Raw genomic sequence first — 19022 nt, 5'->3', positions numbered from 1 at the left:
GCGTGAGTCGGACACACCTCAGCAACTGAACTCAACTGAAATCCGGAAGAGTCAGCCGCGTCTCTCCCATCACACACCTTTTCACACGGATCAATATGCATTACAGTATTTCAGGGATGGGAACACTGAAGTCCAAGCTTAATATATGATGAATAAACGAATAGATACATTATACAGTGGATGCACTGTATGGAGTCAGTGGAAAGGAGACAATTTAAGAAAAGGAAGAATCTTTAGTTCAGATTGTTTACAAGGAGGGAGTTCCCTGACAGTCCAGTGGTTAAGACTTGGTGCTTTCAATCTCACAAGTCGGGCAGCAAGGTCAAAACATAACAAAATTATACATACATAGGGAGTCTACTGAGTGTCAGGCATTGGAAACCCAGGCACAACTGCCCTGCCCTCGTGGGCCTTACAGTCCTTTGCAAAAGACAGACGTTCAGAAACTATTACAGCAAACTAGTCACACTTTTTGTTAAATGCTGCAAAATGTTTGCGGGGAGCTCTGGTCTGGTCCAAAGGAAGAGCTCTCATGATGGGAAGGTTGGCCTCTTTTGGGTAGGAGGTTACTTTTGCACAGGCAGAAGCAGTGAAGTGGAGGCAAAATGGGTAAAAGGAGGAGGGAAACTATTTCTCACAAATAGAACTTAGGGACCGCGGCTTCCAGTCCCGCTGCCTGGCTGCCTATCTGCTTTACGAAAACCAGGACAGAAAAAGCGAAGGCTAGTGAGAGGTCAATTTATGTAAGCGGGGTGGGGCGGCAGGGAGAAACAGGAGAGGCGTGAGTCGGCGTCGAGAGAGTTAAGCTGGGCCGGCCCGGGACGCAAAGGGTTAAGCAGGGCGGTCCGGAGTGAGTCCAGTAGACCCGCCCACCGGGGCGGGGGGGCGGAGCCTCGCGGAAGAAGCCCTTGGATTGGCCGCAGGAAAGGCGTTAGGCTAGGACGGTACCAACAGTCGCGAGCCGCGGAGGCGGGGGGTGGGTGTGGGACCGCCGGCTTAGCGCCGGGAGAGGTGGCCAGGGAATGGCCGGGCCAGGGGTGGGCGGGAGCCGCAGTAGCGGCGGCTGGGGGCGGTGAGCGCGGCGTGGGGCTGCCCCTCCCCGGAGGCGGCGGGGGCGGCCGGGGCCGCGCCGCACCGCACCGCGCGGGCGGCCATGGAGCGAGCCTAGGGCCCTGCAGGTGAGCACCGGGGGGGCTTGGGAGGGCGCGCGACCCCCGCCCCTGGCGAGGTGAGGCGAGGCGGGAAAGTGCGGGCTGGCCCGCGGGCGGGGCGCGGTGCGTGGCGCGCGCCGGGCGGGGGCTGTCTGAGGGCGGGGCGCCTCCCTGAGGGGCTGGGCACCGGTGCCCCGAGCGGTCCCCGAGCGGCGGCTGCCTTAGAGACCGGCCCGGGCCGGGCGCCCCACCTCGTTGGCCCTGAGCGGGCTCCCGCCGGTCGTAAAAGCGGCTGAAGGGACGCGACCGAGGCCGCCGCCTCCTCGGCCCGCCTGAGGCGCGGGCCTTACCTGGGGGCGCCTCGGGAAGCCGGGGGTCTGTCGAGTTGACCCACCCTTGCGCCCGGACGCCGTCCCCAGAGCCAACTGGCCCCGGTGCCGCCCTAGTGTCCTGCCGAGCGCCCGTTGCGGCGGCCCGGGGTGGGGGGATCGCGCGCCCGCGGGCCCACCTCGTGGCCGTGAGGCGCAAGTGACCTCCAGGCCCGAGGCGGCAGGCAGGGTAACCGTGCCTAGGGGTCCGCGGTCCCCTCGGGGTCGTGCACCCCGCGCTCGCAGTAGGGCACAACTTACGGAAACGATACGGTTGTGCAAAGTGCATTGCGCTTGAGATTTCATTTCCGGGTGCTGTGGCCCCCCAAATTAAAAGAGAACCGAAACGTTGCCATTGATCAGCGTGAGCAGTTGTCAAGTTGCGTCCTTGATTGTGAAATCTGATAAGAGTTTCATTCTAATCAGGCTTCTGTTACCTGCAGGTCTCCTGGATAGGACGAGAAACGGTAGAGGATGTTGGAGGGAAAGTGGAGGGGACAAGACATGATTGGTCATTAAGGATTTTTTAGCCTTTTAAACGGCCATATCGTCGGTTGGAGGAGTGAGGATTTATAATTCTGGGAAATGAGAAATGCTTGATACAGCAACTTGAGTCTAGGGCCAAGTATCAGTATCATCCCCACCCAGCCAAGGTTTGATTTCTCACCTTGAAAAGAAGGAATAGGAATGTGGGATCTTTTAGCTTTCAAATGGCAGGACTTTATGTAGAACTGTAACTATGATTACTGTTTATTAACAGTTTCTATCCTCCTTGTGTTGTAAGTTAATGTGTAAATTTCATTGGGGTTATTTTAAATTGGGCTGGAGACCTCAGTGTCTTGAATTTATGCAGGACTCTTGAGCCAAGCCTTAAAGCACTTCTACATATATTGTTATTTATCATCAAAACGTATCCTTGAGAATCTGAGATACAGATGTTAAAGATGCTAAATTATTTGCCTAGCCTTAAAGCCAGTCTAAGGTCGATTTATGTTAAATTAATAACTTCTGAAGTTTGTGAAGATGATGGAGTTTGGCCCCTAGAACCTTTCAGTGCAGTCAGTCAGCTGGAGGTCCTTCCACCTTTGAAAGTGCTTGTCAAAAGAGAATTAAGAGGCACAGACAAGCAATTCAGAGTCTCTGCCTCACATTAAAGTGCAATGATAGAAATGAATGGCGGTAAAAGATGATCAGGAAATCTTGGAGCTCACAGCTTTTCTTCAGTTTGACTGATAAAAATGCAACATTGGTTTGTCCTATTTTTCTGGAACTAGTTAGGAAAGTAGCCATAATTTAGTTAAAGAATGAAAATTGGAAAACATGCCCAGGATACTTTGAAATAGGGAACAAACAGATCACTGTTCGTATCATTTACTCCTTTATGTAATAGTTACTTTATGCTGAGTTGATAATTTCTTGACTTTTAGTCCATTATCTTGATTTCTCTTTGTAGACTCCAGTTCTTTCACACAGCGTTAAAGCTTCTGCTTTTTATCTTTTCTGAATTTTGAATTTCTAAATGAAATTTTCTGTTTCTTCTGCTCACGGGGCAGTCTTCAGCTTCCTTCACTTTGTGTGCCCATCGTTTTAATGGCGTAAACCCTGAAGCCAGATGCTTCAACTCTTGAATTGATAACTTTTAAAAATAGCAGCCACGGTGGTTGTCTCTTGGCAATTGCTACAATCTCTTTATAGAATTAAGAGGCTGCTCTTTGTATTCTCTGGCCACAGTTGAAAATAGTAAAAAGGAGACTGTCTTTTGAAGCTGATGTCAGGCCACTCTGGGACTAAGTGCCAGGTAGTTTGGGGCAGAGAAGCATGGTTACAATGTGTTTCGTTGCTAAGTGTGTCTGCTTTCTGCAACTCCTTGAACTATAGCTTGCCAGGCTTCTCTGTCCATGGGATTTTCCAGGCAAAAGTACTGGAGTGAGTTGCTGTTTCCTTCTCCAGGGAATCTTCCCGACCCAGACATTGAACCTTCATCTCCTGCTTTGGTGGGTGGATTCTTTACCACTGAGCCACCTGGTTGGAAGTACAGTTATAATGAGAAACTACAGTTTGGTGTTGTAGTGATAATGATTGATGTGCTTTGTTTTTTGTACCTGAGAGTGTATAATGCATAGTAGGTGTGGAGTAAATATTTGGTGGTTGAATGAATGAATGGAAAACAGTATGAGGGAGGAGGACACATCCTTGTGCAGATATTAAATTGTTTAGTTCCTCTTTACAAGAAAAAAAAAAACCAAGAAAATTGTTTTGGATTCATGTTGAAAATAGTTCAGTTGAGATGGGTATCTGTAATGGGTGTCACTTGCTGGAGCTGCCCTGAGATCTGATTGTGTGATTGGGTGGTGTTCTCGCCACCAGCAACCTGGGTGCAGCTTCATAGACTTGCTCCTGCAGCCTGCTCTGACTCAGCTCACCTAGCAGTTGGTCTGGTAGACACTATTTTTGCACTAGTAGAACTCGAGCTCTTGGTGTTGACCATGCCAGTATCACTGACCCTGACTGTCCATCTTCTGGTCCTTCGTATTGGGGATGGGGGAGGGGATTTATCCTTCCCTGAAGTGCTTGTCATCCCACACCTGTAAATCTCTCCCTCTTTTCCTTCCTTAGACTGCCTCTGTGACCCTCAAGGACTGACGAATTCATTGGCACAGACCTTGGGTACTAAACAGAAGACCTTACTTTGCAACTGAAACCAGCTTTTGACCAACTTATAATGTCAACATGACTGCTAGAGCCATCTAGGAGAGAATGTAATACAAAGCTCTCACTTGTGATTTTGTTGTTCATATCCAGAATCAGGAGAGGGAAGGCCCAGCTCTGGACATGGTCAGTCTGAGGGGTGTATCTGTCATACTAGTATGAGATATGAAATGAAGGCTGACGCAGAAAAGAGACACTGAGCTTTGGCGTGTGTGTTTGGGAGTCTGCTTTCTGGCAAGGTAACTACCCTGTGGAGGGGATGGTGTTATTTGGGTACATTTTGAAAGGAGGTCAAGGAATATGAAATTATGAATGTGGAACAGAACCAAGAACAGGGTGAGGCAGTGAAGTCTATCATTTCCATCATTCTTTGCTCTTGAATGCTGACTCTGCTTTATATATCGATACCAGCATGGGAATATGATATTATCAGTGTGGGAATAGGATATTGTGTGCAAAAATCTTTTTTTTTTTTATGTTTCGTTTGCTTTTTAAACAATGTAGTTTAACCTTTGTTAATTTGAGATTATGGTTACAGACAGTAATCCTGCAGGGCTCGGAGGTGATTGACATATGTAGGTTGTTTGCCCCTTCCGCTTTTTGAATTCTTGAATTTGCTTTCAGAAGTTAGTTTGTCTCTTCTTTCAGAGGTGAAAAGGCTATGCTTTTGCTGCTGTTAGTGTCCCTGCTGCCCTTTTTAAAATTTTTTGCAGCTTCTAGTCTTCTGTGGAGGAGCAACCCAGATAACTCTGCTTCCTGAAATTGAATGTAAAACAGCTGAATAAGCTCAGTGAGGGTCTGCCTGGCTTTTCTTTATTAGTGGATGAATTTTGTGACCATTATTTTGGCTGCCCAAAGACCTTTTGTTCTCTTGTTTCTTATCGTTAGTTTAGATAATGAACTTGCACTCTATACAGGTGCGTTTATGTCCCTGTAGTTCTTTCTATGTAAAAAAGAAAGTGATATGGAAATAGCAGTGTTGGTTCTCATTTCAGAAAGTATTGCCAATAACACTTGAAAGCTTGGTTCCAGCCCTGTCATGTATCATTCTTGGACAATGTCTTGAACCATCTTCCTCTTAGCATTTCCAAATCATCTTTACTCCCAGTCCCAACCAACACCAGACACCAGCTTGGCAATATCAATGGCCGTGAAAGGTGGAAGCAAGGTATATAGAAGGAAGCAGTTTAAAATTGAGTGTATAAAAAAATAAATAAAATAGAGTGTATAAAATTGGTATTAATATTTGATATTTCAACATTTTTACTGTATGTGTATTTGAATTCATTACAGGACTTAGTTTCCCTATATTGGTTAAAAAAAGAGGTCACCTTTAAACCAAAGAGCTGAAGAAATTCTTAAAACCATAAGGGTCTCTACTTTGCTCACTCTTCATTCCTTTTATTCAGTAAGTGTTTATCTCATGTGTCCTGAACTGTACTAGCTTACTTCTGACTACAAAGAAAGTAAAATATCCCCTGTCCTTGAGGAATACACAGTAGGGTAGAGGAGACAGGCTGCCAAAAAATATATGTGTGTATGTATGTGTGCATATGTATTTATATTCATATATAACAAGGGAGAAGGCAATGGCAACCCACTCCAGTGTTCTTGCCTGGAAAATCCCATGGACGGAGGAGCCTGGTGGGCTGCCGTCTATGGGGTCGCGCAGAGTCGACACGACTGAAGTGACTTAGCAGCTGCAGCATAACAAGGGATCGTGCCGGGAGCCACTCAGCCATAATTCAGCACAGACCTGCTTAGGGTTCCTATTTCTAAAGTGAACTGTAGCCTGTGAGCTTGACTGACCCTAGAACATAAGGTTAAAAGTGTGAGGTGTTACTGTTGAATGAAGTTTACATACTTTTTCATACATGCAACTTTTTACTGTTGAATGAAGTTTACATACCTTTTCAAGAACAGTAAAGATGGAAAACATGAAATTTGAAGTAAATTCTTTTGTTATTTGAAATTCCATATTTCTACAGTATATAGGAATCACATTCTGTATAGCCTTAAATGATTGTTAGATCTGAAAATTGAGCAGTGAAATACCTAGAACTTAGCAAAGTTCATTATACCTGGCTCATTTGAAACAACGCAAATTCTTAGGAATTTCCACAGAGTTTCTAGATGAGTGAACACTGCCTCTGTTGGTTTTTTAGAACAAATCTCACTGCTTCAGCTCAGCAGTATGAGCTGAAATTTTTTTCTTTTCACTTTTCAAAAAAAATCATTAGAGGATTCCCCTGGATCAAGATTTAAATGGGACAGGTTGCAGGAATTGAATTTTTTTCAATGAGGGAGGAAACACTCTGTTGCCTGTTCATTTTTACTCTCACACCCAGGAAAAAAGTCTACCTTATACTTCATTAATGTCTGGTGATCATTTTAGTTCCTTCCTTCACAGGGAACTGTTAGAGATTTTCACATAACACAAGTGTGTATATGTGAATAAATATTTAAGTGGAAGTGAAAACTGAGGAATATATAACACTTGAACCGACTTGGACTGTGTAGAAGTTCGATTTTCTGTACTCATAAGTTATTCCAGGGCTTATCTTAAAAGCTTTATTGTTCAGTCTGTCAGTCATGTCCGACTCTTTGTAACTCCATGGACTACAGCACGCCAGGCTTCCCTGTCTATCACCAACTCCCAGAACTTGCGCAAACTCATGTCCATTGAGTTGGTGATGCTGTCTAACCATCTCAACCTCTTCCACCCTCTTCTATTGCCTTTAGTCTTTCCCAGCCTCAGGGTCTTTTCCAGTGAGTCAGCTCTTTGCATCAGTATTGGAGCTTCAGCATCAGTCCTTCCAATGAATGTTCAGGAGTGATTTTCTTTAGGATTGACTGGTTTGATCTCCTTGCTGTCCAAGGGACTCTCAAGAGTCTTTTCCAGCACCACAGTTTGAAAGCATCAATTCTTCACTGTTCAGCCTTCTTTATGGTCCAACTCTCACAGCCATACATGACTATAAAAGCCGTAGCTTTGACTGTACAGACCTTTGTCAGCAAGGTGATATCTCTACTTTTTAATGTGCTGTCTAGGTTTGTTGTAGCTTTCCTTCTAAGGAGCAGGTGTCTTTTAATTTCATGGCTGCTCTAGGACATGCAAAGCTGTCACCTTTAAAACACAGATTTAATCTTCCAAACTGAAGAACATTGTGAAGGGCATTCTGTTCAGCCATTTTCGTGAAATAGAAAAAGTTCATGCTTCCCATCTGTTTCACTTACATTGAATGTGGTGTAATTGAACTTTGTAGACAAGAGAAAAACATTGGCTTAAGGTTGGCCAGATTAGTGACATAACCTCCTAGTTTTCTGCTTCACCTGGCATCCACTCTGACGATACCTCCTAGCTTACAGTCTTACCTACTCAAATTTTGGGAAGTCTTTGCTTCAGAAATATAAGGTTACTAGACTCTTGGTAATGCAACATATGTATTCAGCCCCTGACTGTGTAAACCCAGAAGACAGCATAACCAATGAGGGTTATTTTCTTTGCCATTCTTTCTTCTCAGGAATTCATCTTTGGGTTTTTGATATGGTAATAATGACCAACAAGCAACTACTATGAGTTGTCCAAGCACTAGTTTTAGCACAATACACCTGGTAGTACCATTCATTTTTAACAATTCTGTGAGTCAGGTAATAGTGTTTGTATTTCATTTTTCATATAAGGAAATGGAGGCCCAGGGAAGTTAGCAGAAAGAAGGTGAATTAACCTATTTAAGCGAAAAGGAAAACTATATGTAGATACTGATTAATAATATTGTTTGTTGCTAGGTTTTGTTTCAATTGAAGACTCCCAACTGAAGATGAGAAAGAATAATATTATGTTGCTGTAGTTGGTGGTGGCAGCACAGGAGTGGACTGGTTTTCTGAGGATATAGAGATTTATTTAAGTAGTGAACACTTGATACCACTTAGTATTGGAGGTTTTGACTTCTTAAGCTAGAGGCTAACAATGCTAAGCAGGAAGATTTCTGAATGCCCTTTATTTTACTTGTAAGAATTGTCACTAACCATCAGGAGAGGCTGCATTTATTTCTAGGAGGCAGCTAATAATAATGTAGCAAAGTGCTCTAAGGTCACTACCAATTGAACAGGGCATTATATCAGTCTTGCCCCAAGGTGGAAATACACTATTTTATTTTGGTACTAAAGGGTTATAATTTTTGCTATTATTTATGCTTTGACTGGAGTTTAAAGGTTAGAATTTATAACCTGGGTGTGTATAGTTCTGTGAATGTGTGGGGTTAGCCTTAATTGCTCTAAAGTGTATAAATGGACTTTAGTAAATGATCCATTTGAGGTGCTATTTTTTTCTTGTTACCTTTAAGAGACTTTATTTATTAATCCAATTTTTATTTGTGCTTAAATAGTTAATTAATATATATATCCCAGATAGTTGATATGGACAGAATAGACATGAAAATGTTAGGTTTACAAATTACCCCCAAATAAAGTAGCTTAAGACTAAATGATTTATTTCTCATACTTAGACAGATCAGCTGGGCCCAGCTGATTGGTTCTTCTACACACATGATATTGGCTGGAGTCACATGGGTGGCTGGATTTAGCTGAGACCTCAGCTGGAACTGGAATGCCCTAAATGGCTTCACTTATGTATCTGGCTCTCAGCTGGGGTGGCCAGAATAACTAGGGGCTGACCAGGCCTCTCATCATTCAGTAGTCTAGCCTGAGCAGCCGCTTTACATAGTAGCTTGGTCCCAAATGGAAGCTGCTAGGTCTCTTAAGACACCTAGCACTCGGCCGCTTCCACAGCATTCTGTGATCAAAGCAAGTTACAAAGCCAGACCATATTCTAGGGAAGGAAAAATAGATTCCACTTCTTGATGGGAAGAATTGTTGGTTTCTGTCTTTGTAGACAGTCACTTGGAAACTCATAATTAAATTCAGGTCTTGCCTCTTATGCTTACCAAACCTTCAGAGGTTTGCTGAAACCAGCAATGACCAAAGAAGAAGTTTGTGAAATTGTCCTTGTGATTTCCACTCAGGATGAAGGGCAAGGAGATTGTGTGAGTAAATATGATAATATGCTAGTTATATAATAAATCCTACCCCCTTCACCATCTTCTTTGTTAATTGCCCTCTATGTGAAATGTTCATATTGAATGTTTTCCTTCTGGTACCTGACACTCTCAGAATGTCTCGCATTCCCTTCGTGTGGTAAGAACTTGATTTGACCATTGAATTGAAAACACAGAAAACAAGTATTACTGAAGCTTTTGTTTTCGGTTGCTTTGAACAGAAGTTGGGATTTCTTCTTTGTGACCTCAGGTAAAGTAGTGTGAGGTCTCTTGATTAAAGGGACACTCAAGATGGCACAGCTACTAATGAGGTTTGGAACCTTCCTGGTGGCTTATAAGCAAGCCACCTTGCTGGTGGCCCCTGGTAAGGTAGTAAGTGTTGGGACCAGGTCTTTTCATGTTCCTCAGCAGTCACATACATTGAATTTTATCACACAGTGGCTTACAGATATTTGCACCAGTGTGTATTTCTGTATATGCTCCTTCAGACATCAGTCAGATTCTTGAACAGAGGGATCTAGTGTTTATACTATGACTTCACTTTTTTCTGTAAAACCTCTATTTTCTCTCCCAAAACAATTTACAATGTAGTCATAAGTTTATCCTTATAAAACACTTACCGTATATGTAGGAGTGTGTGTGTGTAAGAGAGAGAAGAATGACATACCAGCTTCCATATCAAGCCTCATTTCACTGGTAGAGCCAAGAGTGAAACCAGGGTTCAGTGTGAAGACTTCTTATAAACCTCTGTCTTCCACAACTCCAGTGTGGGAATTTATGCCAGCTTTTAGTGTGAAGACCACCATTAGCCCTGCCTTTTTTATATGGAACATTTTTTGTGTTATATTATTACCTTGAGTCTATTTGTTCTTTGAGGTAGGCTCTGTTCCGCATAACAGAAACATTAAAATAAATGACCATAATATAACTGGACAGTGTTACACTGTTGGAGGCATTTATATGAGGCGGTGCAGGCATGAAATAGAGCAGGCAGCCTCCTGAGAATGCAAGAGAAGTTTTCATGAATAATTTGGAATATACCCAGTGATCTTGCTTTCATTTCCTTAGTATCTGAAATGGGGGATCCTCTTAGAAACCCAGTTTGCAGAGTATATAGTATGCTGCTGTTTTAAAGAAGATAATACAGTATGGAAGCTCTGTCTTGGGTACCCTCCCCTCTCAAAGAAACAGGAGAGGAGGGGATCACTGTAAAGAGGAAACGAGTCTACCATCATTGGAGGATGGAATCATTCTATATTGCGTATCTAATACATTTTCCTGGAAAGGAATCTTGCAAACTCACAGACTTTTTTGTAGAAATTCCACTAAAAAACTCTATATTGTCAGTTTCTTGAATATCTTTGTGCTTGCCTTGTAGGCTGAAGGAGTAGCAGCTTTCCAACTAAAGGAAAACCTCTTTCTGAGCTGTCAGTATTTACTCAGAAAAAGACTGTCCTCCGAAACTACCAACTAAATTGACTAGTGTCAGTGGAGAAGTATATTGCCTAAAAATGGGTAGCTGATTAAAGATAGCTAAGTTAATGTGCCAGGTAATACACACTTATTTGATACCGAATACAGTACTGAAGGACATTAACAGCAGAGTCTTGAGATACTTGAAAAGCCTCATTTGCAGTGGTTTGTTCAGTTTAAGGGGAAAAGGCATCTGCCCTTACTATGCTGCGCACTGTAGGGAGTGCAGAAGTAGGTAAGATCAGTAAGGAGTCCGAGTTCTGAGAGGGGAATTAAGAACAATCTACAAGAAGACACTGGATACGGCAGAATGTAGTTAAGTACTGGCCCAAAGACGAGAGAGGTGACTGTAGTGAGGAGGGACCAGAAATGGCTTTGAAGATGGTCCTCGAAAGCTAGATCAGGCTTTAAACAGGAGAAGATGGAAAGAAAAGAGCAAGAGGAATTTTGAGAGCGCTCTAGTGAGCAGTGACACCTAGGGGACCATGTTCATGTTCTGTTTTGGCGGAAGCTGACAAGTGAGGAGGGAAGAGAGACAGTGGTGCCTAGCAACATAGACTGGCCGACGCCATCATCGCTTTGCTGAGGGGTTCATGGAGCTCACAAATGGTGTGTGATTGGAAAAATGATTTTGCTGCATTATCTATTCTGGATTGGAAGACATGCAGGTCCAACAGGCTGTTCTTTCAGGATTCAATAAAAGGTGCCCTCACTAAATGTAGTCAGTGGCTGTGGACATGCCAGGCAGTTGTTGAGCGGAGAGCCAAATTGCAGTCTTACTTGTCCTACCAGGATGTGGTGACTAATCACAAACGCAAAAACTTGTTCAGCCCCTTCTTCAAACCTACCCTCACAACCAATCTGCAGAGGTAAATAGTGAAGTGAGGTAACAGTTGAACCCTTCAGTCACTTAATAGCTCTTAGTTGAGTGGATGAAGTATTTGCAGCCCTGAACTGATGAGTGCCTTCTTCCGTGGCCCATCAAAAGGTAATGAGATTTCAGAACTTAAAAGCACACAGGCTCAGTTTGTTTTGTCTGAATTTTGGAGCTACTCAAACTTCTCATTGTATTGGTGATTAAAAAAAAAAGCCCTCACTGTCCCCAACCTTTGTGCTAAATGTTTAGATATGATATGTTTATATAACACAAGGGAGGAATTTCTTCATTCTAAATGAAATGAGCAGCATCATTAGGATCTCGGGTTAACCAGACTTTGGTCCTGAGGAGGGTTTTGTAGGACATGAAAGGCTGTTCAGCTGACCCCTTTATGCCAGGGTAGCGTTGCAGCTGGAGGGGCTAAGGAAAAGATTGCCGACACAGTGAGATTTCCACATTACATTTTACCACTGCAGGCAGAGATCTGTACTGTTGAACAAATAACCGAAGAATTTGTGTGGTTTGGGTCATGTTAGGACTAGCAGAAATCTCTGAAATCTGTTCTACTGGCATCGCTGTTATCAGTAATCATAGAGAACTATTTTACTGAGTTTTACACCAAATTTGATACCATCACAATTACATTTTGGATACACTTGAATTGCCTGTGTTTCAGCTAATAGTGTTATATACTCCCTGGGAGATGATGATGCAACGGAACAGGTGGCTGGAGATAATTAGAATTTGAATTCGACTCTCACTTTGCCATCTTCCTGAAAATAAAATGGGAGTGGTTAATCACCAAGAATAAACTGTGTCAGCAAGCTCTCAGCAAGGCGCTGCCCTTAGAACACACTGCTGCTCTAGTATACTGTTTTGGGATGTGTTTCCAGCTGTTAATAGGGGAGCAGTCTCCAGTTTGACTGGGAGTGGCTCAGCCTGAATCGTTTGCCCCATCTTTTGTATTGGTTTTATTTCTCCAATTAATAGTTTGAGTTGTTAAATGAATTGGAGAGTGAAGCAACACCCTGTTGTCTTCTTGTCATCTTTGCCTTAGCCCAGCACAGTGCTGCCTGTAGGCATATAGCAGAGCAAGCTTGTGCATGTTTTTAAATGGCCCTCTGGAGTGGAAAGCAGCCTGTCAGCATGCAAATGAGATTGAATTTTATGTTCTTGACACCTTGGCAAAAAATCTTGTATTTGGACTCTTTCAGCTTGAGAACTGACCAGTGTGGTGGGCCCCACACAGGAAGCACTTCTTTAGGTCTATAGCATGAGTATCTTTGTTATGTGCCTGACCAGTCCAGATTTAGTCATGTTGCTATAGTACCAGGTTTCATTAATTTTCTGGTCATGTTCTTCTAATAGCCAGATGGTATAGGGATATGTTTTTTCTTTGCTTAATTTATCCAGATCTGATTATCTGTATTTTACAGGGTTTTTAATTTTGAAAAATAATCAGTAGAAGACTGATAAGTAGAGATACATGTCTGGGTGTTGCATTTCAGTATGTGAGCAGCAGATATGACATGTTTAGGCTTGCTGGGTATTTGAATTCAGAGAGTGAGTTATTACTCTCCTCTGTACCCTCTTGGCATTTTTGAAGAGTTCTTGTCTTATAATATGTCATAATACTTGTATTTGGAGACAATAACTGGAAAGTTACCAAATACCAGTGGTTTTGGATAATCAAAAGTCATTTATGGGTTTTGAAAGATAAATGAAAGTTAAGGAGTTATACATATCTTAGTGTTTAACTTTTTTGTGCTTTTTCTCATTGTTTTGGTTTCTAAGAATTGGTGGCCATCCAAGTGGCTCCGGAATGGCTCTGCACCCTACTAAAACAGGAGTATTTGCTTTAAAATTTTCAGTGTACCTAGTTCTTAACTGTTACATCTTTCCTTGGACCAGTTCATTCAAAATTATTGGGTCTTCTCAGACATAGGATTAGTCCAGTTAAAAGGGTGAGCAATCTCTTTGAGGCTTGCAAAAGATTTAGGGGTGGAAGGATAGAATTTCTGAATGAACTGTGCTTTATACTTGGGCTTGCAGGAATTGTGGGAGGCGCCTCAGTGAAGAGATGGACCAGTGTGTATAATCATGGAGTCTCCTTGCTGACCATCACCACCTGCTCTCCTTGATAAGTGAGAGTGGTCGGGGAGAAGGAAAAGAGGTCAACATGAAGCTAAAGCAGCGAGTCGTGCTGTTAGCAATTCTCCTTGTCATCTTTATCTTCACCAAAGTTTTCCTGATTGACAACTTAGATACATCAGCTGCCAACCGGGAGGACCAGAGGGCCTTTCACCGAATGATGGCGGGCTTGCGGGTGGAGCTGGTGCCCAAGCTGGACCACACCTTGCAGTCTCCCTGGCAGATTGCAGCGCAGTGGGTGGTTCCCCGGGAAGTGTACCCTGAAGAGACACCAGAGCTGGGAGCAATCTTGCATGCCATGGCCACCAAGAAAATCATTAAAGCTGATGTGGGCTATAAAGGGACGCAACTGAAAGCCTTACTGATACTTGAAGGAGGACAGAAAGTTGTCTTCAAACCTAAGCGGTAAGTTTTCACCTTGGAAGTTATCTGTGCTGTTTGGTTCTCACCTGGAATTTGTTTGAGTGCTCATCCCCACCTCCTACTATTCTCTTCAGTAAAATGGGAGGGAGAGATGTGAAGGTCTCTGAAGTCTTTTCTAGCTCTTAATGTTCCATGATTCTTTGAGTAAGGGAAACTTGCAGGAATATGTTTTGGTACTATATTAGATTGAACACTTTACAGTGAGAGCTCTCCTTGATTTCTAAATTTATCAAGTACTATGTGCCAGATGTTAGAGATACAAAATGAATTGGTTAGGAAATAAGCAACTTGTCAATGTAAGTGTACAGTTAAAGACCAGATAACCATGTGTCAGAAATGCTGTGGAGTAGGAGCTACCCAGGGTTGGAGTGAGTTTTGGATGGGTAACGTAAGTCCTTTTTAGTGCTAAAGCTATGATTCTTTCACTTGAGCTTTGGTTTTGTTTTAATTAATAGGCTTTATTTTATTTTACTTTATTTTAGTAATTTTAGGTTTGCAGAAAAATCGAGGGGGAAGTACAGAGCGTTCCTATCTGCCCATGCTCTTCCTCCCCAGTCTCTCCTATAATTAACGTCTTCCATCAAATTAGTACCTTTGTTACAGTTGATGAGCCAATATTAATTTATTAACTAAAGTCCATAGTTTATGTTAAAGCTCACTCTTTGTGCTGTATATTCTGTGAGTTTTAGCACACTTACAATGACGAGTATTCACCGTTACACCATCGTAAAGGACAGCTTCCCTGACCTCAGAGCCCCCTGTGTCCTAGCTATTCATTCTTCCCTCCTCCCCCTGAATCCCTGCAACCACTAATCTCTTTAGTGTCTCCATAGTTTTGCCTTTTCCAGAATGTCATATAGCTGGAGTGATACCTTTTGTAACCTTTTCAGATTGGCTTCTCACCATGTTTTTTAAGGTTCCTTTGTGTCTTTTTGTGGCTTGATGGCTTTTTTTTTTTTTCCTGAATAATATTCCATTGTGTAGATGTACCACACTTGGTTTAGTCATTCACCTACTGAACGTTATCTTGGTTACTTCCAAGTTTCGGCAGTTGTGAATAAAGCTTCTGTAAACATTCATGTGCGGGTTTTTGTGTAGATGTAAGTTTTTAGCTCATTTGGGTAAATACCAAGGAGCATAGTTGCTGGACTATATAGTATGTTTAATTTTGTAATAAACTACCAATCTGTCTTCCAAAGTGGTTGTTTCAATTTACATTCCCATCAGCTATGAGTGAGAGTTCTTGTTATTCCACATCCTCATTAACATTTGGTGTTGTCTGTGGTTTGGATTTTGGTCATTCTAATGTGTGTGTAGTAATACCTTGTTTCTTTTGTCTGTTTTAAGCAGGGAACTGAGTCATTTTAGTTGCCTCAGTCCAAATTTGAACTGGAGAAAGAGCTAGTTCATATACTATTAAACAGTGATCCCTTTGGGCTTCTCTAAGGATCTACAGAGAGGATTTGTATGGCAATTCTATAGTATGACTATTTTTTAAGTTTTCTGTGTGTATATGAATTTGAAATAGGTTAACATGATGGTAATCTATATTCTTTTGACAGGAATTAGTTACCAGTGTATTTTCTCAAAATTTGCAAGGTCTGAAATTATCTGTGGGCTAAACATTTTTTTTCATTCCTCAGTGCAGCTTTGGAGAGAATTATAACAGATAACTTGGGGTCTCTTGCTGGAGTGGGAGAAGAAACATGGGGTGATGATGTGCAAAAACTTACTGTGACCAGAGTAGTTGGCTTAGCTCTCTTCATGATCCAAATACCAGTAGATAATAGGCAGCCAGAGAGCTAGTATGTTGGGATTCCAGAAACGGAAGAGATCTCCATTTGCCTGGAACTGGGAGGTATGGTGTGGAAGATGTGGAAATTAGGTAATGTGGAAAAAGCATGGTTATGTGGACCGTGAATCTAATCTCTGTTGCATGCACGCCGTTCGCCAGGTGTTACACTAAGGACTTTTGTATGTTAATGCTTTTAACCTTCATCACAACCGTGGACAGTTACGGTGCTTATTTCCAGACCCAGAAACTGAGACGCAGGAAGGGTAACTTGACAGGGCCACCCTGCAGTGACATGGAGCTGGCATTTGGATCTGCCAGGGTGAGAGCAGCTGGGGTCCTGCCTCACACACGCGAGCCTCTCATGTTTGTTTGTCGTCCTGTAAGAGAGATGACATGGATCATCCATTTTCGAAAATTTGCTAGTTTTCTTTTGAAATGTGATCCCTGACCTCTTGATTTGTAGCTTGAGCGATCAGCAGCATAAGCAGACTGATGGAAAGAAAGCAAACTAAAAACAAGAATTAAGTTTGTGTAAAAAGAGATGAATTGCAGGCAGCTTGTGTTTAAATAAAAGGATATCCTTTTCACACCCACTGTTTATACACTGGTAAATTAAAGGTGAGATAGGACAGCAGGAAGTGTTAGAAGGCAGATATTACTGACAGTGTGCAATGTTAGTGTTAGTTCAGGCGTTTTGCAGATAGGTCTGCAGTGTTCAGACAAGATATAATATAAATGGAGGGTGGAAGAGGCCAGACTAGTGAGAAGGGGAAGTGGCAGCAGATAAATGCATAAGCTAACGTTAGTCACTGATGTTTCATCTCCTCTCTCTTAGTACCACTGCAGCCTTCTCATTACTTTCCTCTTCCAGACCATCCTGAAAACTACTTTCATTCTTCTCCCAAATACCCATATTATCACTGTGCTCCCCAGCTTTAAAACTTCCAGGGATTCCCATTACTCACCAGTGAAACCCAGCCTCCACAGCCTAATGGCCAAGCCTCCAACATCCTGGTCCTCCTCTCTCCACCCAGCTCTTTATTCTTGTCAAGGCAGCCCCTTCATCTCCCATCATCTCCCAAATAGCCCTTGTCTATGCTCGGCTCCAGGGTTGTTCCTCTCCTACCCCCTGCAAGCTGTTGAGGCCCCTCCAGTGGGTGGTAGCACCCTAGTCACTGCACACACTGACCTGGGCTGATTATACCTGGCACTCTCGCAGGCTGGGGAAAGTGGGTGCACATATAAGTGCTTGTAGAAATTGACTCCAGTCTGAAAACACCCAGCAAATTGCTATTCTGACCCCAGGGGCCTCTGAGACTATTTAGTCCTAGTGTAAGTGCAAATTAATGTCCTTGTTCACATTCTGATGTCCTTCACCAGGAGGGTAGGAGTGATTTATCGGCAGTTACTGTATGAATTTCGTTGTTCTGTCAGTGACTTAAGATGGATTGCTCTGTTGAGAGGAGGATCTAAGTCCTTCCTGCTGAGTTGAGACATGCACCTTTCTTTAACAGCCACTTGTGGTTCAGCATTTCTGAAGCCTGGTTGTCCATGTCCTCCTGTCAGAGATGGAAGATTTGTATAGTGCATGAAATATACAGGAATACAGTCATGCCTTTATTTACACATTTTGCCTTACATTATTATAAAAGTAATTTTGTTTTTTAATGTAGCTGTATCTTTTCTGGAAGTACATTGGTTTTCATAGGCAAAAACTGCAGTTATGGTGGGACAAGAACAAGCTGTCCAGGGCCCAGAGCTTGGGAGAGGTGAAGGATCATGGGAAGTGCTGAGAGGGCCCGTGGTGATCAACTAGTCTTAACTAGTTTTACTTCTGGGGAAAGTGAGATCCAAGGTTCTGACTTCCATGTTTCACAAAAACCAAACCATGAACTAAGGATTCAGACCTTTGGACTCCAGTGCAGTTCTTTCATTTTGATTCCTCTTCCTTTCCCATTTCCTTCCCTTGCTGTTTCTCCAGCCCACTCCCAAAGTTTCTGAATTTTTCTAGGGTTTTACATTTCACTCTGTGCAGCCTTTCCATGTTCTGGAAAGTTCTCTAACATTTCACTGAAAGGAGTGGACTGCGTATCACCACAATCTTCTGTGACTCCACTGGAGTCCTGAGAAATAAAGTATTCCAGGCCTGTCACCTGCAGCTGTAGTGGAGAGAGAAATGCTTGAATAGTGTCAGCTTTCGCTGCAGTCCTATTTAAAAACTGAGACTTTTAATTTGGAGGTAGCAGGTGTAATCCTGGGCAGCCTAAATGATGCTTTGACACCAGAGACAAAAAAATTCATGAGTATATTGACCAGGCTAAGAAGAAACTGGTGTCCAACCAGGTGTTGAGGCACATCTCTCTCCTAACATAAATATTTCATTGCTTTGACTTGAAAATGTGTTTTATGAATATGGTTTCACTTTATATTCTGTGGTCATTTATGTTGAAGGTCACTGCCTTATAGTACTGTTTCTCACTTCCCCATGGCCTTTTCAGCATTGGAGATCCAAGTGACCTTAGTGAAGTGGCTCCTCTTCACATCATTCTCAACTTATTTCTGTCTTGTAATGCCTACTAGGTCTCCTTTTGATTCAGGAAAAGCAAGTGAACAGTAGAAGTCATAGGTGAATTGTGTTCAGTTCTTCCCATTAACAAGTTTAAGTTGTTTCTTTTTATATAATTAATAGAAAGAAATATGCCAGTTTTCATTATCATTCATTTATGTGATGCATGTGATATAAATCATCAGAATGGAGTTTGAGATGAAAGACATCTTCGTTGTTGTTGTTTAGTCACTAAATTGTGTCTGACTCTTTGCAACCCCATGGACTGCAGTGCACCAGGCTCCCCTGCTCTTCACCATCTCCTGGAGTTTGTTTAAACTCATGCCCATTGAGTCGGTGATGCCATCCAACCATCTCATCCTCTGTCGCCCCCTTCTCCTCCTGCCCTTAATCTTTCCCAGCATCAGGGTCTTTTCCAATGAGTCAGCTCTTCACAAAGACATCTTAGAACT

At 42.7% G+C, this 19022-nt stretch overlaps 1 protein-coding gene across 4 annotated transcripts in view; it reads left to right on the top strand.

Annotated features, from left to right (window-relative positions):
- Positions 1–1025: 1025 nt before the first annotated feature.
- The window catches only part of FAM20B (FAM20B glycosaminoglycan xylosylkinase), a 43317-nt gene continuing 25320 nt past the window's right edge, over positions 1026–19022 (top strand). Inside the window, exons 1-3 of one of the 4 annotated variants that reach the window (XM_070474018.1) lie at positions 1026–1178; positions 4136–4354; positions 13688–14191. In XM_070474018.1, the coding sequence (XP_070330119.1) occupies positions 13815–14191 (377 nt within the window). In that variant the 5' untranslated portion in view covers positions 1026–1178; positions 4136–4354; positions 13688–13814. Of the gene's footprint in view, positions 1179–4135; positions 4468–5521; positions 5637–13687; positions 14192–19022 lie in introns of those variants that run through there. The other 3 variants (XM_070474014.1, XM_070474017.1, XM_070474016.1) reach the window with 3 other exon arrangements.

The sequence above is a fragment of the Odocoileus virginianus genome, chromosome 11, assembly GCF_023699985.2.
Source record: "Odocoileus virginianus isolate 20LAN1187 ecotype Illinois chromosome 11, Ovbor_1.2, whole genome shotgun sequence".
Lineage (NCBI taxonomy): Eukaryota > Metazoa > Chordata > Mammalia > Artiodactyla > Cervidae > Odocoileus > Odocoileus virginianus.
The sequence above is the reverse complement of the archived record's forward strand: the minus strand, read 5'-3'. Positions and strand labels throughout refer to the sequence as shown.